Raw genomic sequence first — 24,762 nt, forward strand, 5'->3', positions numbered from 1 at the left:
CTGGGAGCGGCCGCCGAACTCGGTGAGCGCAGAGCGGCACCCCGGAGACGAGCCGCGGGTGGGCTCCGGAGGTCGGTACCGATAGTTCCGCAGCGTTGCGTCCCTCAGCCGGTCCGGCTGCCTCTCGCGTCCCTGCGTGTCTTCTGCCTGTGAGTAAACTTAGTACTATGTCCAACTTTCGAGTTACTTGTTTGTAAACGTGGAGTACGGCAAAAATGACTTTTCCTCCAATAATGCTGATGATGAGGAAGGCTGTGTTGCATGCATCAACTGCGGCTGGAAGACGTTCATAACGGAATTACTGTGCTCTTTGGAGGAGTGGGGGGAAAATCGTTTAGGACTGTGCGGTGTGAGTTGGAAGTGTTCCCTTTGAGCCCTACAGACAGAAATCTTCTCGAGTTAAGGGCTCTCTGTCCCGAGGTGCTGCCCAGCTCGCAGGTACTGTGTGAGCGAGGCTGGAGGATGCTCAGAGTGCTCTATGTGTGTGTGCCCTGGGATGGGATCTGCTGACAGCTGAGAGCTGACTCTTTGCTACTCCTGGAGCAAAACTACTGTGAACTTTGAGAATAGCACAATTTGACTTGTCTCTGCTTGGCAAAGTTCAGTGCTGCATGCAGTACGGGTGGGTACAGTGACGTAAGGCTCTCAGAATATTTAAGCGCTGTGGTTAATGCTTTATTTTCATGCTGTCATTTAAGAATTGATGTTTGTTGTTAGTTTTCATTTTTTGGGACTGTCTGTGTCAATAGTTTCAGAATAGTTGCTCGGAGCTCTGTGGATGAGCACTGTGTGCTGCCTGGGGGAGTCGGCAGCGGATGGCTCTCATGGTTTGTGCTCAGAGGGTCTGTGTGGATGGAACTGCTGCTTGTTGTTGGGAAAGCTTGGTTGGACTCTTCTGTGAAATATTGTGTAATGGTAAGCATTAAAGTGTAAACATAGAAAGCTGATTTCTGCATATCAGGGGTGTAAATCAACGCAATACTTATTTATTTTTCTTCTGACCTTGCGAATCATGAGGATGCAGTGCGCAGAAGTCCGTATCATCAGCCTCTAAGAATTACAGTTTTATATGTTGACCAAGCTAGAAAATCTCTGACTAAATATAACAACTTTTTTTTTTTCCCTCCCCTCAGCTCTAGGTTTACTGAGAAATATAATCTAATCTCTCATTCCTAAAGTAGGCTTTGGTGGCAGCCGAACTAATGCACACAGGGAGCCCTGTGCACACAGCTGGTCCTGCTGTACTCACCCTGTGCAGGGTGCAGTGCTCGCAGTGCACAGCTCCTGCAGCCAGGAGCTCTGACCCTGTATTGCGGACCTGGGGCTCTGATTGATGTGCTGAGGGCCGGAGACATTTACATCAAGTCACAGTTCAGGTTTGTGGGTTTTACGAAGCCTTTATCCACACATCATTGCAAAGTTGCAGGAGGTGGATCAGTACTGAGCATTTTTTTGTGCTACTGTGCCTGGAACTATCAGGTTTTTTTTCTTTTTTTCTTCTTTTTTTCTTTTCTTTTTTTTTCTCTGCCTCTTGTTCTGCAGATAAATTATTCTAAAACTATTTTGACAATTTACTATAGCTTAGATGGGCTATGTTTTCTGAAGCATTCAACATTCAACAATAAAACTGCCATTGGAGAAAACTACCAGATTTAGTTACTTTTTTTCCAGAATGTCTTCCCCTCCCCACCCCAGAAAGCATTGCTTTTGTATTCAGTCATCTCTTTCTTTTCCTGACAACAGATAGATGGCAAGTTAGCAATTCAGAACATCTATTTACTTTTGCTATTTGAAATAGCAATTTCCTGTTTATTGCTTTGGGATAAATTACAGTGCTGTTATGCCATACGTGTAGCTTTTGGTAAAAGCAATTGGAAGAGGTGGAAAAAGTTAGCTTGTCTTTTTTTCTTTCTCTCTCTTTTTTTTTCTTCTTTTTTTTTCCCCCTTGATTCCTAAGAAACCACTGCTCTGGTATGGCAGAATTGTTTCTCAAGAGAATACATTCATTTCTCTTCATTGAAGATTAAAGCTTGGCAGTTCTCAAGTGCAGACTCTTGTGTAATAGCTTCTGTCGGGGCGGTGGCTTTGCTGGGGCAAGGATGACGTCCAGGCTGCTGTTGGTAACGGTTTGGATTTTGTAAGGTTGCCCTTAATTGAACAGCTCTCTTGTGTTTGACATTTGCCATGACCTCTTGCTGTAAGGCAAAGGAGACAGTTAATGATTTTGAAGCTTGTCTTTCACTCAGTGGAAAATGAGGATGCTTGGTTCTCAGTCTTGTTCTAAATCCTAGTGTGGAATTTTCATATACATACACATATGTAGGATAGTCTGTTGCCTTCCTGTGGCAATTGGTACTTTTACGTATGTATGGAAAAATTTAAACGCGTACTGACAGCCTAAGTGTTTTCAGATTGTTTTATAGATACAGTAGTCAATGAAATCTGCAAGTCTTATCTTTAAATTGCTGTCTTGATTAATCAGTGTTTGCAGGCAGCAATTAAAAGTTATTATAAGCAGTGAAGGAAACAAGAGAAAGCAGACTAGGGGTGGCAAACATGGCACTGGGAATGGACAGCATAGAGAGGCAGAAAACAGAGGACATAAAACAAGGTAAAGGGGGAGGAAACAGAAGAAATAACTGGGAAAATGGGATGGAAGTAATGCTAGCAGGCAGGGAAGAATCATAGAATCAGAATGGCCTGAGTTGAAAAGGACCACAATGATCATCTGGTTTCAACCCCCCTGCTATGTGCAGAGTCACCAGCCAGCAGACCAGGCTGCCCAGAGCCACATCCAGCCTGGCCTTGAATGCCTCCAGGGATGGGGCATCCACAACCTCCTTGGGCAACCTGTTCCAGTGCATCACCACCCAGAATGAGATTAATGAGGACTTTCTGTCTGGCTTGGCTCATCACAACAAATTGTGTCATGGTTGACATGTGTCATGTGGTTGACATCATGGTAGTGGTGGGCAGAAGCTCAGGCCTGCAGAGGAGACCCAGTTTAATTATCTTAGTTCGGTTCCATTTGATACATCTCATGCTCTGCTCACTCGTGGTCTCTTCTGCTAGAAAAGCCCATGTGGCTGCTTTGCCATGATACCTCTACGTATTTGCTCCCTGGTAATTATACTGAAATTGCTGACTTGAGCTTTCAAAGAGCTGTTGGTGGTAATTGCTTTCCTTCCCAAACATTCAAATTGCTGAGTTGGTGGTGAGGGCCTTTCCAGCCCATTATAGGCATGTGGGCCTTTATGCCTCTTTCAAAACATCATTTTCCAGCAAACATCACCGATTTTTTTTTTTTTTTTTTTCAGAGTGAAAGAAACAAATAGCTTTTTCTTGAATGTGTTATACTGTGGTGCAAAGGAGCATTTTTGTGTTGTACCAGATGTCTAAACCCTACAGACTGAAAAGGATGTCTTCATGAGTCATCTGATGGAGACTTGCACAGATGCTTGCCATTAAGATGTATGAAACTTACATACATAGTTTATATAAGCAAAAACACTCTCATTTTTTTTTCTTAACAGCTGAATAGTAGGTTTTTTTTTTTTCACCTAACGTAAGCTGGAATTAGTTATATTCTTGAATGTTTTGCCTTAGAATTCATTAAATAATGGAACAGTAGTTTTCTAAGCCAGCATGAAATGAATTAACTCCGAAATTTATATAAAGATTCAAGGAAAATACAGAGATTTTTGTTGCTGTCACTCAGGCAAACTGCCAGATCTGTGTAATAATATTATTTGTGCCAGAATTGTGGGTAATGCCAGGTGAAGAATCAGATTCTGTGGAATGGACAGAGTGGAATGGGGCAGAGCAATGTAAAGGTTTGCTTGCTGGTAAAGGCTTGCTTTTTTGAATGGGTTATTAAAATGATGTGTTATGCCTTTTGCCTCCTTTTACTTCCCATTGAGTACATCTAGGGAAATGCTTCACTGACCCATTGGAGTATGTAGGAATTGCATTGGAGTATGTAGGAATTGCATTGGAGTATGTAGGAATTGCTGGATACTTTGTGCAATTTAAGGGTAGGTCTATAAAATCTTTTGACCTCTGAGTAATTTTTTTCATAGATTTGTTACTATATAGTTCTGATCTTTTGTATCTCTTTCCTCCTTCTGTGGTATTCTTAATCTTTTTTACTTTAGGCCTCAAAGTACCCTATCCTTACAGTGCATTTATTTATTTCTTTATTTTGCATTTTTTGCTTCAAGGGAGTAGTCTTACAACAGCATCAATTAGGAGATGTTTACATTAATTAGGAGATGCAGGTTAGCCTGTTACTTTTTCGTATCCCTTCTTTCAGCAGGGAGAGGCAAGACATCGTTTCCCTGTAAAAGTGGTGAGTTTGGCTGAGGGAGTGGTTGATGTGGGCAGGGATCCTGGGGTCCTTGTGGCCCACCCAGCTGCAGCAGGGACACCCAGAGCAGGGTGCTCCAGCCTGCGTCCAGGCAGCTTCTGCAGATTTCCAAGGAGGAGACTCTGTAGCCTTTGGGCAGCCTGTGCTGGTGCTCAGTGAGGATTCAAAAAATATGCGGGTTTCTTTCTGGTGGATTTCTGGAGCAGTCCTTGCAAGCTTTGTGACAGTGGATGGATACTGATGAAAGACACAACTTTAGCAAATGCACCTCTGTGCTGCTCAAACTCCCCAGAGTTGGCATTTCACTCCTCAGCTGGCCTACATGTTGCTTACATTTCATTCAGTTTTTCTTGTGATCTGTATCCCCAAAGAGGTTTTCAGTGCTCCTTGTGCTCATGATCATTTATTTTTGCAAGGGCTGAGCAGGAGCCCTGCGAAGAGACATTAGCAATGCCAGGTTGTGTGGTGAGGAGCATGAGGTGCCTGAGGCTCTCCTCTCTGCGAGAGTAAAAAAGAGCAGCAAAAAAGAGCTGAAGCAAGCAGGTTTGGGGGCCAGGAGCTTGCTTGTACAACCTTTTTTTTTTTTTTTTTTCGTGTTAGGGACTGAAGTCTGCTCTCCTACTGTATGTTCACATTACTGGCTATTGGATGCCTTAGCTCTGGAAGAATGCAACTTAGCCTTGTCTGATTTAGGAGTTTTGGATAACTTCCATCCTAACATATACAGAATCATTAAGGTTGGAAAAGACCAGTAGGATCATCTAGTCCAACCATCAACCCATCACCACCATGCCCACTAAATCACACATGCCTCCTACTCCTTTTCTCTGCAGATGTGATATTAAGGCAGTTCCAGCTCGTGCCTGTGTGTGCTCCCTCTCTGTCCTCGTGTCTGATATGCAGTTGGAACAGTTGAAGTCGCAAGTCTTGGAGAAAATCTTCAGGGGAACAAAAAAAATAATATGCATTTACTTATTCATTTGCAATATGTGATATGTTCTTAGAAGGTCAAAAAACTTTGCAGGTTGTAAAATTAATTACTGCATAACCAACATTGCTGCCCAATTCTGTACTAACTTTGAAATTTACAAAGCTTTATTGCCTAAATGAGAAGTATTGCTGCATAACTCAAGTATAATGTGCAGCATAATAGGCAAGAATGCATATAATTAGGCATCTACTAATTGTTTCAGAATCTAATTGTGTATAGCTTTTTGTCCTTGGATGATTATTTTAAGTGAAATGCATCAGTATTATCTTTTTTCTCATCACTGACGCACTATTCACTGATTTAAGAACTTTTTCTTGCAGTTGTACCTAAAATAATACAAATAGTAATCCCGTGGAAGTAGAACCTTCTATAAGCATGTTGGAGTCAGCATTGGATCACTGCTGGGTATTGGGATGGCAATGAGCAAAACTGCAGGGTCCTTTTGTGGCCATGTGAAACAGACCACATGCTGGCAAGAGAGTTGGGAGGGGATATTGCTTTGGTAACAACAAATCCTACCTTGGACTGAGCACTGTCTGGCAAAAACCTGGATTCTGATACTAGGAAATAGTTTCTGTCCTTTATTGCTATGAGTATATGTGGAGTTTTCTTAGAAATGTTTGCTGGAAAAACTTGTAGAATCACCCATCTTCACTTTGAAATCCACAAGGATGGATTAGATGTGTTTGTTACTTAGACATGGAGTACTCAATTAGCACTCTGGCTGGATATTTATTACGTATCTGGTGAGGAAGTGCTTTCTGCTGTCATTTTTATTCTAATAAACAATGCTTTAATATGGATAATCCTCTTTTAACATTAATTGGAACATAGAACTAATGCTCACACGTCTTCAGTTTGGAAACTGATGGGACAGCTGTTGTACACCGCTGCAGCATCAGCAAAGCAAAACTGGAGGGAAGTGTGAAGGAATCACGCATTGTAAGTGCGAATGTATGATTTCTGTGCTTTGTCCAGTCACATTCCCAGTTTCATACGTGCTGATATAGTCATTATAGAGGCTTTAATTGGCGACGAGCTTGCCAGCCTGCCTTTGCCAGCTCTGCTGAAATCCTGGCCAAACTTCTCAAGAGTGCAGTAATCTGCAGTTGGCTGAGAGCAGCGGATATAAATAGATGATATGGTGCTGAATTACAATTGATTATTGAAATTCAGCTAGTATGTAATAGATAGCCATAAAAAGGCAACATTGTTTCCCTAATATGGGGGCTTGAAATGAATGTGGTCCTTTTTTTAATTTAGCAAAGTTAATGTTTATCACAAAGTCATAAAATCTAGCCTATATTTTTGTGATTTTCTGCAAACAAAAATCTTTTTCTGTTCTTAATAAGAAAAGAGTTTTGGTTTGTTATCTGGGTGGCTTCCAGTAGGAACAATTCATTATTTTATTTCAGGCCAGGCAAAAGCTGGATGAAGACAAAGTGCATTCTATATATAAATTGCTTTTCAAGCATTTTTCTTCAGAAAACATAGAGGAAAACAACAGTATTCAGGAGATGCTCTTCTCAAAATTATTTACTTTACCTTCTCTCAATAATAAAGAATATTTTGGATTTAATTGGAACATGGGAAAAAAACCCTAACAAAATTAGTAAAATACAAAGTGTTATCCATGGAATCAGTTTTCATTGATCTGTGCTTAACTTCATAATATTGTTTTCTAGAAGCTGAAATAATACGGAGGTGCAATTGAGTGGGAAAGATTTGTTGGTTTCTTCAATCCGTATGGTTGGTGTGTACATTAGTGTCAGATCTTGCCTTCGCTGTTTGCCAGCTAATGGGAGGTTTTACATTTTGCTTCAAGGAGAAGAGAGCCAGGCCCTAAGCTGGGCATTCCACTGAGGTGCTGGGGAAGTCCCCTTTGGGAACAGCTGAGCCAAAATGCCAATTCCTGGGACAGGAGAACAGGGTGAGGAAATGCTGCGTGTGGGGCTGTGCCTGACATGCTGTCTCTGCGGCATTTAGAATCTGCAGCACTGCCAAGTAATGGGTGTGTGAGAAGTCCAAAGTCTGTCACTTGCAAAGCATTATGTGAGGTAGTGGGAGCTGGCACTGAGGCTTTGTTTCGCTTCATGCTGTGTGCCTGGAAAAGCCAACATTGATTTGTTGAGTCACTTCTGCTCCTTTGGAGTGTGGGACCTGATTACAGGCAGTTCAGGTCGTCTTAGGTCAAAGACAAGCAGGTTATTGGAAGCACTTTCAGTCACGAAGTCAACTTGTATCTTGCTGCACTCAAACCAGCAGTTTTTCTGTTGTAGGTGCTGTGGAGCTGTGGTTTGGGGAATTACTACTCATCAGCTCCCAGCGAGCACCGACTTCTTGGGCAGCACAGTATGTGGTGAAGGTATCTGCTATTATATCACGAGAGCAGGAGCAGGAAAGCACAGAGCCATTGCTTTTCTTAGTTTGATAGCAATGGACTGGTGAGTGTCTGCCACTGAGTTTTCATTTGGTCTCTGGCTGTGCAGCTTGCATGTTCATCTGCCTTACTGTGAGGTTTGTCACTGCTGCCATTTTCAGTAGTGCATTAATGATGAATACATCAGCAGTCAGCATGCTAATAAGCAGCGTTATCTATCCTCAAGCAGGTATGACATAGCTACTGAAAAGCCAGAGGTTGCACACTGCTCCTAATTTAGCTCTGAGGGATGAAGCTCAGTGAAGGAAAATGCTGGGGTAAAAACTTAGGCAGCATCAAAAGCAGAATGGCCAGCAAAGTGAGGGAGGTGATCCTGCTCCTCACCTGGGAGACTGCATCCAGATGTGGAGTCCTCAGTACAGTAGATATGTGGACCTGCTGGAGTCTGTCCAGTGGAGGGCCACAAAAATGATCCCAGGGTTGGAACACCTCCCCTGTGAGGACAGGCTGAGAGAGTTGGGGCTGTGCAGCCTGGAGAAGAGAAGGCTCTGGGGAGAGCTGAGAGTGGCCTTTCAGTACCTACAGGGGGATGTAAGAAAGAAGGAGACAGACTCTTTAGCATGGTCTGCTGTGATAGGACAAGGGGAAACAGTTTCAAACAAAAAGAGGGGAGATTTAAATTGGATATAAGGAAAAAGTCTCTTACGGTGAGACTGGCACAGGTTGCCCAGAGAGGTGGTGGATGCCCCATCCCTGGAGACACTTGTGGTCAGGCTGGCTGGGGCTCTGAGCACCTGGTTGAACTGTCCCTGGTGTCCCTGTTCATGAAGGGGAGTCAGACAAGATGACCTTTGAGGATTCCTTCCAACTCAAATGATTCTATGATTCCATTACATGAGTTAAGGTGTGAGATTCTTCCTTTTGATGCTTGTTTTAATGTTAACCAAGCACAACATGCAATGGAATTGTTTGTCTGGAACTGTACTGTTTCAGGAACCCAAGGCTGTTTGTTAGCTTCTGATATGATTGAAATTGCAGTATGACATTTAAAAGTTTCCAAATGATGCAGTGAATGCGTTAATTCTGTTTTAATTTTCTTTTAATTTGAAAACTGTGTTCTCTAAATACAGGAAATATTTCCTCTGTGGTTATGTGGAAAAAAAAAAAAATAAATCCCTGTCCCTTTCTTGGTTACTTGTAGGTACAGATTTACAGTGAGGTCAATTTTTTATTATTATTATGAACTAATTTCAAGGTGCTGTCTGGTTTATGCTAAATGCTGGAGAAGAAAAGTTGCAGCCAAGCAGTTGCTCGGGCAGATGCTGGGTTCCTATAACTTGCTGTACTTCTGTAATTTCATAATGCTTGTAACCAGTTCTTTCAAGGGATTCTCTTTATGGTCTCTGGCACAGCACTGGGTCTCTGGATTGCTCAATAAAGCCCAGACCTCTGAATGCTTTATATCATTCACAATGAATCAGACCATTCACTCCCATCCAGCGCAGTGATGAATCGCTTTAAATTTCCTCGCCCAGGAAGGAGCAAATCGCGCTGCCGTTTGCGGGAGGAAGAGGCAGAAGGAAAAGAAGCGTGGGCACGAGATGTGCGGCCCAGACTGGGGGGCAGCACCCGTTGCCCCCGCTGGAGCCAGGGATGGATGCGTGGGGTCTCCGCCTGCAGCCACGGGAGGGAGCTCCGCGCTGGGCTCTGGCTGTGCTCAGAGGACGGGACCTGCGCTCCGCAGAACGGCTGCGGCTGTGCTCCCTCCTCTGCAGCTCCTTGTTTCTCGGGGCGCTGCGATCAATGCTGTTCTATGCATCCGACGGGCTGAAAGGTTACGCGAGGCATTGTGTGCCGGGCAGAACAAGAGGTTCTTTTCACGCGGCGCATCGCTGCGGTTGCCGGCAACTTTTAATGAATGAGGAAATGTTACTTTTTCTTCCCAGCTTTATTTTTGTGGTTGACATTTCAAAATTTCTGAACAAACATCTGTAAAGGGCACTGAGGAAGCAGAAAATTAAGATGCAGAGATATGAAGTAGAGTGATGCAAATACTTCAAACACTGATCTCATTGATCCTTTCCCTTCCTTAGCAGATTGTGCCAGACAATCCAGAATGGAAATAAGTTTTCACACACTGTTCTCCACACCCCAGATAAGTGGGGTTTTGTTTTGTTTTGCTCTCTTCTGCAAGAGGAGCTCAGTAAAGTACTCCTATATCCTGAAGAATGCTAAAGAGCAGCAGAGACAGAATAATAGAATCAGTCATAGAACTGAGTTGGAAGAGACCTTTAAAAGTCATCTTGTCCAGCACCCCTGCAATGAACAGGGACACCTACAGTAGAACAGGTGCTGAGTGCTCCATCCAGCCTGACCTTGATGTCTCTGAGGATGGGTCTTCCACCACCTCCAGGTGACCTGTGCCAGTGCCTCACCACTCTTACTGCAAAACGTTTCTTTCTTACATCCAATATTAATTTCCTCTCTTTTAAGTTTGAAACCATTTCCCCTTGACCTATCATCCTCCTCATAGGAAAGGTGTTCTATCCCTGGGGTCATTGTTGTAGCCCTCTGCAAATGCTCCAACAGGTCCATGTCTCTCCTGTACTAAGGATTCCACATCTGGGCACAATACTCCAGGATACGGTTGGCTTTCTGGGCTTCAAGGGCACATTGCTGGCTTATGTCCAGTTAAACCACATAAACCACACAAATTTACAATATATTCATAGCTTATCCAATTGTTGAAATTCATTTTACATATTTTGAAACTTATTTAAGTTTTATGTAGTTTAATGTGTTGTAACTCCAAGAATCCCCTTCTTGGACCTGCCTCTTGTACGCACCAGCACACTTCTGCATAATTTAGCCCTTGTGCAAGTTCTTGTGCTTCTGGGAATAAATCCCATCTCAGTGCTGGGAGAAGGTTGGGAAGTAGTGGGAGGAGGCTTATAATCCTTAGAATTCAAAAATAACAATTTCTACTGTTCTGTTGCAGTTTCTTGATATACTTAAAAACCAGCACAAGAATTTTTTAGTTTCTCAATTTTCATACTTGAAATGAAACTTCTATTCCCTGTCCATGTTGTTGTTGACCACCTCAAGAAGCTGTACGGCCTGAGCATTTATGAGGTTATAAGAATCTCTGTTCCCTATCAAAAGACTCTTGTGTATCCAAAGTAACTTGACAAATATTTGAAAGGGAAAAAGCTTCTGAATGCCACGTGATGTTAAAGATGAGTATCTTAGAGGGGAATCACACATGCAGTAATAGAACATATATACTATAGATTGAAAACTCAGCAATGTATGTTTTCTAAATGAATAATTTAATCTAAAAAATGACAGTGGAGATTCAGAATAATGATTTAACTCAGTCTTATTATGAGACTTACCATCTTTGTAGTTTTTTAACTCCAGCACAAGGAGCCCTGTAATATGAGAATTTTACTTGTTTAAGAAATATTTTCCTCTAATGGAGAAATCTTCAAAATGCAAAACATGTATTTGGAGAATATACTGAACGTGAAGGGAACTAGGTTGATATTTTAAGAAACAGCAGTCCTTCAAATCATACTCCTCCTTCTCTACATAAAGGGATGATTTATGTCGTTTTAATGCTTGGTGTTTGTGATGATCAGTGTTCCTCACATAAAAGAATGCGTGAACAGCATCAACTAATAACACACGTCTGTGATCATCACTTTTAGTTTTACTTTAAACCTAATGAGAGTTATCACTTAGCCAGTCTGAAATTAAATTAAATCTATGAACTAATAAAAAAAAAATAAATCTTGGAAGTACTGCAGACTGAAGATAAGGCTGGGAGTGCAGCATTCTGTTGTGATACAACACATGGGAAAGCTGAGCCCCTTTGATAAATACCCTTGAATCTTCACTTGGCATTGTGTTCCTTGAAAGTTTGTGACACATTTTTGCACAAGTGTTTCACCTGAGCTTCCAAACCAAGCAGAGGCAGTCTGAGCTGCTGGAAGTGGTTGGCTGTGTTGTGGCCATGGTGGTTGGTTGTTGCTGGTGGTGGTGATGGTGGTGTATGTATTTTCTTGGTGGTGATTTTGTTGTTGTTACTCAGGACCCCTTATTTAAAATGCAACTTTGTAAGAAGATCTTCACATCTGAACAATAAATGCTGCTGACTGACCTTAATATTTCATTGTTATATTCCTTTCTTATCTTTAATTTCACAAAGTGCTGTCTTGGGCAAAGAAGGGAGTTTGTGAAAGTTTGTAAACAGAATCTGTGTGCATGTCTGTATGTATATGCATGGAGCTAGATGGATGCGTATGGATTTGTGTTACAAAATGCAATCATGTTGACCCTTTATCTACAAATTTCTTTTGGACTAGCAGCATTACTCCTTTAGAGACCATAGCTATCAAACGAAGGACAATATTTTGAGGGGGCAGAAACCTTTTTAGGAACTAGGTTAACCATAGTGAATCTCTAAAAGAATTAAACCAATTATTCAACCTACGTCAGTTTCCTCATATAGCCTCCCTCGAGAGCTTGCTGCCTGCAGCACCTTCCAGCCCAAAGTTATCTGTTCCTTCCTCTCTGTGAGTGGCATGGGATCTTGTGGGGGTCACCTGGGAGTAAGTCAAGGTCCCCAAAGTCACCTTGCAGAAGGTTGCTTCCCGCCGTGTGAGGCTAAATAACTATAAATCCCACTGCAGGACAACAAAGAGACAGCTCACCTCGTGCAGTGTGCAATGTCACTGCTTTAAGGTTGAAACCAAGTTCATATTTATTTCTTTCAGTGCTTCATATTTAAAAATGAAGAGTGATTATCTGTAGTGGCGCACTAAATAAATTGCTTTTTTTCTTCTTCAGAAATGCTTTTCCCCTGGAGTATTCAGTGGCAGTAGCAGTAAAAAGCAGTCACTACTCTTGTGTTCAGAGAATGTGCTCTCTCTTGTGGCCCTGCTCTTTCAGTGAACTTTTATCTTGCTAAAATGAATATTTTACGATTAAGAACACTTGGTCACATCTGGTACTTCTCGAAAATGGTTGCATTTTCCAAGAATAGCATGCAAACATGAAACCAGAATCACAAGCAGATGTTTGCTAATATGGCCATAGATAACCTTTCAGCTTCATGCTTAATTTTCATGAATAACCATCTGTAAAGAATGCAGATTAATGGAGAGCAGAGATGATCTCTGTCAGTGTCGATGTGTTAACTTTACTGTATTGCTGATATGGCACTCGTTACTCGTATTATAAAATAGCATTTCCTCACTGTATAAAATTGTCAGCTGCTGTTTTCAGAAAAGTGATGCTTCCTTGTTTTTCACTTTGTTATACTATTTTAGGGTTGTAAAAAAAGCATTTTTAGCGTACAAGGTGACTACTTGTGTCAACAAATCTGCTAATTATGGCTTGATTCCTTAGCAAACATTTTTTCCCTTCCCCCCAGCTATCGACAGAGTTAAGATGTGGAACAGAGTGAACCTCTGGCTCTTTCTCCTTGTTAGCCTTCATATATTTATTGAGATTCATGTAGCTGCTGTGACAGAGCTGGTGTAAGTGGGCTATTGTTCACTTGACTCCTGGCTTTGAACAACCATATTTAAACTTTTTTTAAAAATCCAAAACCTCAACATCTATCTATATCCAGGACATTGTGTTTTGCTTCTCTTTTTGTATTATTCCTCCTCTGACTTATATTTAGTTTTGGCTAGCTCAGCTTACAGGTTTTGCAGATAGTTCACTGAAATACCTGCCCATGGCCAATGAACTGGGAGACAAAGGCCTGGGCTGTGCTGTGTGCTGCACATTGCCTTACTGATGTGTCCTTGTCATGGTGAAACCTTAGACACTGACAAAATACCGTCACAGGGAAGACATGACAAGGGGTGATGTTGGAAGTGTCCCATAAAGCCTGTGGTTTTTGGCTGCTCCAACTGTGAGGTGCCCATCATCTGCTCTCTTTTGCAGTACCCACCAGACCCAGGTGTTAGCATGGTTTGAGACTTCAGAATGGGTGTGAATTTGAGAAATAAGTAGTAACAGAGATGAGTTTGGAGGACGATGTGCATTAGCAAATGTGCTTGCCCAGGAGAGGAACCTTGCAGAGGAGAGGTGCAAAGTGCTGATTTAGTTAGTTCAGAAAGTTCCAGATAGCTTGTCACTTGGTGAGAATATTGACATTCTTCTGAAACAGAAATGCACATGAACAGAAAATCTGTATCCCAGCATACACATTTGTAGACAATATGAAAGAACTGTTTGGAAAAATAGCACATCAATAAGAATTCATTAGAGCCTTTCTCTCACTGTAGTTGAAATACCTTCAAAGAGAAGCTAACAATTAAAATACATTCAGAAGCAAAGTAGCCTTGTAGGCATTAGGAAAGGGGTGGGTAGAAGCTTCATGTTAATAAAATATCCCAGCTAGAGTATTATTTTGCATCCCATGTTCTTTAGTTGGCTCCCTTGGTAACTTACAAATGGAGAATAAAATTTACAATTATAGCTGATTAGATATTATGAGTTCTCAACAAAGTATGTTTATGTTCTGTATGCAATTATTGCAGAGTTGCTGGGCACAACTCTCATTGAATCTGAGCTATCTTTTGCTTTCAAGCAATTTAATCTCTTCTGTTTTATATGAGGAGAACATACTTCATTCTTCAAACTACAGTAATTGTCAGATAAAGAATTTTTTAAAATCAGTTTGTCACTTATAGTAGAAAGCTAATCTAATTTCATGAAATAATAACTATGCAAAAGATTTTGATCGTGTCAAGTGTGATTATGTAGACTGTATTCAAGTTTCAATAAGCAGTGTTCTCAGTTTGGAAGCAATAATCCCAGCCACCCTTTCTGGCTGCCATTCCTCCTGGTTTGCTGACCTGTGCACCTTCATGCGTGTCAGCCATGTGAATCCCAGGCATGGTTCTGTGGGTTCTCTGGGCTCTTGTGTGTTTTGGCGTGATGTCAGGCAATGCATTGCAGCACCGTACTGCAAGGAAATGGAAACAAGGAGGTTCTGGTGTTCTGCCTCTTGCTTTCTCTTTGGATAGCTGGACTCTCACTAATGCAGTCAGTGGTTTTCAGATACGGCTGACTCAGTATTTGTTGTTCCCTACTATTAAGCAGTGTTCTTAAGAGTATATATATTTTTGTTTTAAAGTTTTGGGAGAAAAGCTGCTGTAATTATCAACCTGCCAAACTTTGAATATGCACTATTGGCCTTAAGTAAAGGAAATGTGACTTTAACCGCAGTCAGATGTGAGTTAAAGGAATAATTGCATGTTTATAAATTAGGTGTTGGTAGACTTGGAATCTTGATAAGGCTTATTTTTTCCAGGCATTATCCCTGTGAACTTAAATTGCATTAATTGCATAGTTAATGGTTAAACTCATACATTCCAGTTTGTTGGGATTGTTCCTTTTGTCCTTCTTTCTTTTTGATGTAAAGGTCTTATTCAAAATCATGAAACTTGGAGACAGATGTTGGTAAAATAAAGCTAAAAGATGCTAATATGAATGCCTGGAGTTCACTGTTTCTTTGGGCGTATTGTCAATTCAGCACTGTGGCCAAACACTGAAGGGCAACTGCTGTTGTAAAAGTCTGATCGTCTGTTTGCTGACAGCTGTTGTGGGGTGTCACTATTGGGTTAAAAATATTTGATTTTGTGACTATTGCAATGTTTTTTGGTGTGTATAGCTGCTAAACTGCTCGTACTTCCAGCTTTAATTGCATTTTAACAAACAATTTTTTTGGTTAGTCAACCTTGATGATATGTTTTGTGCAGTGTTTAAAGCTGCGGCAATGCTGCAGCTGCCAGGAAGGATGTAACTGCTGCTTTTGAAAGGGACTTTGTCACATGGACTCTAAAATCCTTTTTTCCTGCTGTAGGTTTCCCAAAGGCACGGAGCTGCAATGCCCCGGAATGCCTCATGGCAGAGGTCCCCGGCCGCCTCGCTGGAGCGTGGCACTGCCCTGTAGGGAGCTGGGTAAGTGTGACACCTGTCTGCAATGTGGGCAGCATTGTCTTACACGTCTCATGTGGTCAGATGGGCCTTCCTGGTAGCTGGGACAGACCTGGTAATGTGGACTGCTTTGTCAGCCCCTTCTTGCTGTGCTCTCCTGGCTTAGCGTGCTTTGGAAGAAGATCTGCTGGCTGGAGATGCACATGCACTTTCTTTTATTTTTTGTGTCCTTAGAAGAGATTCCTCCAGAGAGGTGACTGTGTGGGGGATGAACGGGGAGGATATTGTGACTGAATTGGCAGGAGGTGGAGATGGTCACTAGGATGGTGAGTTGACCCTTTACCAAGTGCAAAAGAGAAGTGGTGTGGTGGGGAAGGTAGTTTAGAAGAGGTGCATTTAGTACGTGCTCCTGCTCTCCTCTCTTAAAAGTGGCAAGGGTCTGGAAAATCACTGCCTTCTCTGCCATTGTCAGTGTTTATTTCCTTCACACATCATGAGTCTCATCACATCTGCCACGTAGTACTAAATAATTTTAGGTGATCCTACCTGTCTTGGAGTAATTACTTCCTATGTGATATGCCTGTTGAATTTTTGCCTTTCTGCAAATTAAAGGTGCAATGGGTGGATAAAACCTCCTGTTTGGCCATGTAAGAAAGACACTTGGCCATTTTCTGTGCCTGATTAGGAATTGGGTTATTCTTTGTGGTTTTATCAGTGTATAGATCAGTATATCTGTTAGGATGTCTTGCTGAGCTACAACAAACGCTGCTTACAATTCCTGTCTTTGTGAATCAACCTCAATATTTGTGTGCCAGTGGTTGTTGGTTTATGGATGGTTATCAGCTTTTGTAACTGTGGACTTTTGGACCCAGATGCTTCTCCCAGTAGCCCTGGTAAGGAGTCTCTTGGGTCTATGGGGAATCTTTAGGAACTAATTCATCCGTACCATATGTAAGAGGGAAGGACAGATGAAGCACTGGCATCTCATGACTTCTGTTAATGGCATGTATGGGCAGGAAAGAGATACATATCTGAAGTAAAGAAATACTGTCTTTGTTTTTCTACAGCTGAGAACAGTCCAGCTGAATCCTCTTGGATAGCCTGGAGCCTGAATATGCCAGGCTGAGCTGAGAAGAAATTATACTGATTTATATAGATAACACAGGCTGATGCTGGGATGGTTCTTCAGATTTCTGGTTTAGGAAAATTGCAGATTACTGATGGACTGTTGCCCTTTGGATTTCATTTAGACTCTGACAAGAACACATTTTCATACTTTGAATTCCCTGAGGGCAAATATTTGTGGTTTTGGTCTACTAATGTACTTGCTTTAGTAAGCATCAGCTAAACAAGGCAGTGACTGACAGCCATTGTCAGTGTCTGCCTTAATGGGAGAAGATGCTGCTGATATTGAAATTACCCATTCTCAGGAAGTGACCTTCCAAAGTCATGCTGTTAACCAGTTGTCCCTTCTTGTCCCAACTGATCAGCAACAGTCATTTAACTTCTGCTCAGGGAATTGTGTTCAGGACAAGGGGTTACTCTGCCTCCCTGGAGGGATTGCACTTCCACTCACCTCTAAGTGGTGCAGTGTGACAGTTCCTGCTCTTCTCACCTTGAGGTCTGGTTAGCTGAGTTACCTTGTAACCAGGATTTTGGGGCCAAACCACTGCTGGTAGCCCAAGTGTTTGAAGCTGTTTCTGTTCATCATGCTTTGCATTCATTATATTGGCTGCCTATAGATAGAGTTTAAATTCACCTCACTCTTACAGCTGCAGTTCTGAGGGCCAGGATCTGAGCCTGTGCCAGACACCTTTGAATCTGAAGTACTGTAATTTTTAATTCTATTTTTTTTAGTAGATTTAGCATTTGCAAGTGGTCTCCTGTTTGAGGTTTTGCTATTAACTCAAGCTAGGAGCCAGCAAAGCTTTGAAGTGGTGAAGTGGTGTCTGGAAAGAGGATATCTCAGTCTCTCCCTTCAAATATGATTCGCATCCCTCCAACATTGAGTATATATTTAAAGTGTGTCTTTTTCAGATAACTTTTAAAACTCTCTCAATAGTTGATTGTTGACTTATTATTTAGAGTAGGATGGTTTAATTCAGTAGAAATATGCCTCATAGTTGCTTTTCATGCTGCTTTCATGTGTGAGCACATTCCAGCAGTAGGTTTTTTTAGTCTCAGTTGATTTCTGTCCAGCCATTATTGGCATTCACTGGAGGTTGACTCCTGCATATACTAGTAACTGGTTAAAACTGGCTTGGTAATACCAAACTAAAACATCATTTTGGGCAACCTAATCTGAAAATGGAAATGTTTATCTTGGTGGAGTGAAGCTGCAGGTTCCAGCCTCTTCCCTACATGCCTGGATTCCCAGTGCTGAGTTGGAGCTTTCCTTCATCTCCAGTGCAGACCAGTGAATGTTATGACTGAAACAATGGCTGTCGGTATGGGCTGCTGAACAACTCAGGCTGCCATGAGCATGATACTATTGTGTCTCCCCCTCCCTTACATTGTTTCCAGAGCTGTATTTGGAGAACCCTGTGAAAATGAGGAGATTGAAGGCAGTCTTGTGGTTGTTTATTGCTATTTATTTTCATTAGCATTGCTGCTTCAGATATTCAGCACATATGTTTGGTTTGTTGCAATAGATGTATGCCTTAGCAAATTCTGCATGTTCAGAATGTGTTTTCACATTTTCTCCTGATTTTCAAATCCAGGTTTTTTGTTTGTTATTTGTTTGTTTGTTTTCCTGAAGGAAAAGAAAGTGCAGGTGTTTCTGGCTCACATGGTATGTCTTGCTTCTGATTCTCCCTCTGAGTCTTTATTGTCACATCTGTTTTCTTTTGGTATCTTATTGCAAGTGCCGAACTTGGAAATGGGCTTTTCTTGACTGCTTGCAGAAGCATTTTCAACTTGCATTTCTTTTTTTTTTTTTTTTATTTTGTATGCATAAGCAAAGCAGAGGTACCTAGTGTATGATTTTCATTTCCTGACATGAGTAAGTCAGAATTCTTTTGCTTAATATATTTGTCTTACCAGTATGTTGTTCTAGGGTCTGTTTGCTCTTCTTGTTCTTTGCATGCATTCTGTGTAGGGTTTCTGCATTTCATTTTTGCTTTCACCTTTCTTTAAATTTAATCAAGAGAGAACGTTTCAGTAGTGTGGCACTTCTGTCATGTCTTTTTTTATTAAGTTTTATTCCTTCCTTCATTCCTTCCTTTCTGAATGACTGTAAACTTGGCTCAGTCTGTGGTGGGATGCTTGTTTTGTGGGTGTTCACATGAGGTGGACAGGAAGAACTGCATCCTGAACAAGTGATTAGTTTGCTCTTTTTAGCTGTACTCTGTTTATTACATAAGCAACACATGAAAATATGTGAACATACTCAGTCTGGATTTCATCTCAGATCTGGCAAATCAAGGGTCTTGTCACTGAGAGCAATTCTCTATTTCTGCAGCCATCCTCATATTTGTAAATTAAATTTGCAAAAATGATTCTTCTGAAAACTGCAAGTTCATAAGAGAGTCAAGTGGTCTATTAAAAATGAGAACATAAAGACTCTTTCTACCTTATTCTGTGTGATAAACACCAAATTGTAGCTCTCAGATGTTCCTGGATCCTGAAATGCTGGATACAACCTTGAAGAAGAGGCCACATGTTCCTCCTTTCATTTTCTACCAATTACTGGTGACTTTGTTCTACTACTGTCACATCTTTTGTTTTGGATGAAAACATCTATGAGAGCTGCTCCAAAAGTAATGCCTCCTATTTTATGATGTTGGCTCACAACATCAGAGGTTTTTCCTTTCAGGATGTTTATGTTTGTCTAGAATGGGAGAGGATGAATTTTGGTCCTTCATAAACTTAAAAGGACTAACTCTTCCACTGAGAACTGCTGCATACTTTTAGCAATGGGACATGTGGCTGGGGAAACATATCTGACTTTTCCATTATCTGAAGCTTAAATCCATCTTCTTAATCTCAGAACATGGGGAAGGAACCCTCTACCATGACAGAGAGATTTCTTGTTGCTGTAGGGATGTGTTGTCTGTTCACTGTCCACCAAGTGACAATCAGTTGGTATTTTCTGGGGATATATAGCATTGAATTCTGTGAGAGTCTATCATCATCTCAGGTGGCCTCTGTCCACCTCAGGCTGATCTTGTTTATGTAATGTCAAAAGTCAGTTATTTGATCCTGGGACCAACTCCTCAATTCTGTATTCTTCCATTGAGGTGTACATTCCTCTTTTGTCCAAAGTATTTTCAGGAGAATGGGACGCATTGAGCTGTGCACAGCCAGTCCTCTGCAGAGTGTTTTGTTCCTAGCAAGACCTTGTTTTGTTCTTCCTGAAAGCTCCCTCCAGTTTTGTGTCTGAACACCAGTTTCTCTGCGGATTTTCAGTTTGGTTGTGTTTTTACCTCTAAGCCTTTCAACTTCTTCTGAGACTGAAATATTCCTGCTGTCTGTGTCTATCAGGAGGGCCAAGGGACTTGCTAGAAAGTTGCTAATACATTTCTCATTACTGTTCTCAGCCTAGGTGGTGTCAGTTAATATCCATAGACCATTGGGATTTTTGTTGCAGCTTCCTTCCATTTCTGCCATGAACTGTGCTAACATAGAGATTATTTGGCATTTGACAGATGGGGGGAAGCATTATTTATTAACTTTTTTCTTTTAAGTGTCTGGTGAGTCACAAGGACAAGCGTGCAGGGCTGTCAAGTACTGGTTGCATACCAGAGAGCATATGTGGGAACAGAGCAATGACCAGACAACATGCTATAAAATGTAGCAGGTAGAGGTAGCTTGCGAGTGTTTCTTTTTAAAGTACACCTTTGTGTGCACCAGCATTCATAGAATCATAGAGGTTGGAGAGCTCATCTTGTCCAATCGTCTCTACCACACACACACACTGTGTCCCTCAGTGCCCGCACAGACATGTTTCTTAACACCTCCAGAAGCAGTGACTCCCTTGGCAGCCTGTGCCAATGCATTACCACTCATTCTGAGAAGAATTTTTTCCTAATATCCAACCAATATCCAATAACCACTATCTAATTCCAAGAGGAAAAAGATTCAGTGCAGGGATTTTGATGGTGACACTAAAAATCTTGGGAAAATGTAAAAACAGACAAGTTTGCAGATCCAGTGTGACTACGGGAGAAATATCCTCAGTACAAAAATTCCTTCCGGTCCACTCTTTCTCTGTTGAATTAATCAAGAGTTATAAAGAATGCACAAAATGTAGTCATAGCTGCAGAGCACAAAGAAGTGGATGTGAATGTTGAACAATAATCACTGTGCTAGAAAATATTTCTGAAATAGTATGTGCTTTTTCCGTGGTTGGGTTTTTTTGTTTGTTTGTTTCTTTAGTTTTTAATGACACTAAATCTAGGTAGTTTTCAAAGTCTTAGTCAGCAAGTAGAACACGCTGATTTTGAGGTGTAGCAAGTTATATTTACGGTTGGAGGAAGCTTGTAGGGACTTGGTCTTGAAAATTATTTTCAACAGGATGAAAAATGCTACAATTATCTGTTGCTCCTTCCTGTCTATATAATAAAGGAATGAAAGTTCACAAATCAGTAAATGAGAGGAAAAAATGGGAATAACATCAGGAAATAGATCAAGACACACTGAGCAGTACTATGGGAACGGCAAATTAGAACGTCTGTTTTTGGTTTTTCTGGGAAATCAAGAAGAAGGAAAAAAAGGATAGATTTTTCTTGGATTGCACTTTTCTTTCTGCTCTCAGGCTTTCCCCACCCCTTGGGCTTTCTGCTTTTCTCGGTCGTTTTTTCCTCCTTTTCTTGAAACAGTTGCTTCATTGAAAACTAGACTGGAGCCTACAAAGACTCTACAGTGAAAGAAGAATAAAGGACAGAAGTTCCAAATGTTGTTGATCTGGGCTGGATTTGCCTGTAGTTCTTGTTCCTTTGCGGTCCAGCCATGCCCTTGGAAGCGAAATAAGGCTGAGGGCCACATGGCTGTGTAGGTGGCAATGGGCCCCAAATCCCACAGCCCTTTGTGATGCACACGGCCCTACTTTCTGAGGTACACCGAAGGATGCCTGTGGCTCGTGGGTGTATGATTTATGGCCTGCGAACCAAGGTTGGCCAGCTTGGCAGCACAACACTACTGTGTGCTTTTACTACATATTTGTGGTATTTTGGAAGTTTATTTGCTATTACAAGCTTGTCACTCCAAGAAGACTATAAATACAAAATAAAAACGAAATAAATATGAAAAAAAAAAAATTAAATGCAAAAGAATTCAAGCAGAGTATAAATCTGTCTACCAGCTTTTTAAGTTTTTATTTTTAAATATAAAGGGCTAGTAGCCCATTGTTATTTCTGTGAGCTTTTCAGAAGTGGTGTGCTTCTGCAAACACCAGACTTCAAGAACTAAGGCTTTGAAAGAGCCAGATGATATTGTGAGACTCGAGGGGGAAGATATGACGCTGATAACACTGCTGATAGCTCCTTCAAGTAGTCCCTCAGCTTCCACAGCCCTTTATTCTGGGACATGAAAGAGAAACTTGAGCCAGCACAGGATTATGGAACTAGGTTACAAACCTGGAGCTAAACTATTTGTTTAGTTAATGTGTTAGATATTTATTTTATATGCTTATTTTGGTTTAACGCCTGTATGTATTTGGAAAACTCCTTCTTACTCCACAAGAGTTCTTCCTTTCAAGTAATTAAAGCAAGGCAATAAGCAGCAGAGACAGTGAATTGTAAAAATTAATCACTGGCTACAATAAGAATTTGAACCTCATCCATCTGTCAACAACAATAAAAAAAAGCCTATCAAAAAACAGATGGTCCTGTAGCTAAAACAAATCTGGATTCTGGCAGACAGGGTGAGAAATGAGCGCTGAGAAGAGGAGAAGCACTGCTGGGAACTGCCTGTCCAAGCAGAGAGCTCTGGCTGCTCCTGGGTTGGGGAAGGAGGCAGTCTTGGTGAGGGAGGTGATGATGCTATCACACGTGATAGTGATCATCAGAGGTAAAAATTGGTAACTACAGTTCTTTATTATTCCTAGAGCACAGTTTCATGTGCTTTTTCTGAAGGGTGCTGTCTCCTAGTGTGTGTTGCTGAGCATCTTATGTGCAATCTGAGTGTTGCCAACAAGTGGCTCTGCATAGGATGGATTCGGTCCTGCAGTGGAAATTGCGATTAGCATTACAGAAATCTATTTTAGACTAAAGTTCTATAATTTATCATGCGTATGCATGGGTGTTTGCTCTTACTGCTTCAGTTGAGGAAGGTTCTTAAATTAACAGCCCAATTAATAAATAATGCCAGCTCACCATCATTTAATATTGCTTAGATGATAGCAAAATACTTGCCAGAAGTTTTTCTGCTTGTTACTCTTACGTGTGATTTTATGTAGATGAAGCTGTAGTCACACAGCTTTAACTGGGACTTCTAAAGAGAAAGATCACAGAGTGCTCTTCATTAGATTCATTGCTGCAGTGGCGAAGTAAAACTCAGCATTGGTTGTATACTTGCCATGGATAGCAAAGTTTATGTCTGGTAGTTGGAATTTGTGGGGTAAGTCTTGCAGGTGGCTTGACCTTGAGTCACCCAGCACCCTGTTAAAAGCACTGTTTTTTCATTCTCCTTCCCCATTTGAGGGAAACTCCCTCAAATGCAGTTGAAAAGTATAGTTAGCTCAAATGCATCCTTATTTATAGCAGGAAAATTAAGTACTGCAGGTACAGTCTTAATCTATGTGATGTTTGAAATGGATTAGAAAAAAGAAGACAAATGTTTTCATAGCTGGAAAAAAAAGCAGAGAAATGGCTAGAGAGAAAATGATTGTGAAAAGCCAGGTCATGAACACCTATCTCATGGAGTGTCATGGACCAGCATCTTAGTGGTGCCCAGTGCTGCTGGCTGAGGCAGAAAATAATGAGAAATGCTGTCTGCATCCCTCAGGATGAATTTTATGTCCAAAGAGGCAACACCTGTCAAGCACATAGGAAAAAAGCCAACCAGAAATATTTTGCATGATTGGTGAATATGTAATTTGGTTTAAGTGAGTCATTTCCCTCCCTACCACTGTTACATTTGTACTTTTTTTTAGTGTGTGTTTGTTGCCTTCTGCCTGTATGCAGCATGAGTTAAAAATGTTCTGATAGTCACAAAAACAGCTTTAAAACTGTGCCCAAAGCAAGGAATGCAACTGTCTAGCCTGGAGCCTTCCTTTTCTACTCTAGCAAAATGATCTAGAGCAGAAGACATGAAGAATCTTGACATACGTGGTTATGTGTGTAGGGAGGGCTGCTTCCAGAGCCCATCAGTCTGGTTCATCCAGGAACATGAGAGCAGTTTTCATCCTTGTGCATGCTCAATATTGTTTTTTAAGGAAATCTTAAAGTTTGTGAGCTTTAATTCTCACTAAAACACATGAATGAAAGATGTGAACGTTGGTGTAGGGCTTTCTTCTGAAGGACTGGTAATAGTGTTCCATGGATATTGTACAGGTGTGCTCTAAAAATAATGACTTTTAATGCATGTCATCACATTGCAATGATCCAGAAAGTGAAAGCTTGGGAAGTAGGATGTGAGAGGGGAAGAATCCAGTTCCAAATCCATTCTTGGCTCTGTTCACAGCACAATATGCACTGCAGTTTCTCACCTCAGGGAAGTCTGTGGGGCTGCATTGAAAGTGCCAGTTTGGCATCACTGATCATGCTCTTTCCAGAGCTGGGTTGTGACTGCTGGGACAATGCCTGTACCAACACCTCTTTCAGTGGGTATACACATCTGAATGCAGGGATTCCCTATCCTGAAACTTCAAGTGACTTTGTCTTCCAACTGAACCTTGTGACAGTGTGCCCTCATTTGTGTTAATACATAGAAAACTTCAATCTCTGGCTAATCTTAATTAGTTTTTATTTATTTGTGGAGAAAAGCTGTCTTGGAGAGTGCCTGAGTTTGTGCCTGTTACTGGCACAACCACTCAACAAAACCAATAAAACTGGATGTACTCTCTGTGCAGTGTTAAAGCATAGGGTAGCTGAGTTTATACGTTCATAATTTAAGATGTATTCAGTT

General features: G+C 41.3%; 1 protein-coding gene across 1 annotated transcript in view; it reads left to right on the forward strand.

Moving 5' to 3' along the window:
• KIAA1217 (KIAA1217 ortholog) overlaps positions 1-24,762 on the forward strand; it is a 345,028-nt gene continuing 320,266 nt past the window's right edge. The window contains exons 1-2 of the mRNA XM_090142968.1: positions 1-149; positions 15,623-15,720. Coding sequence (XP_089999094.1) covers positions 15,657-15,720 — 64 coding nt within the window. The 5' untranslated portion in view covers positions 1-149; positions 15,623-15,656. The remainder of the gene's footprint in view (positions 150-15,622; positions 15,721-24,762) is intronic.

This window comes from Phasianus colchicus, chromosome 6, assembly GCF_987193195.1.
Source record: "Phasianus colchicus chromosome 6, bPhaCol1.hap1.1, whole genome shotgun sequence".
Classification (NCBI taxonomy): Eukaryota; Metazoa; Chordata; class Aves; order Galliformes; family Phasianidae; genus Phasianus; species Phasianus colchicus.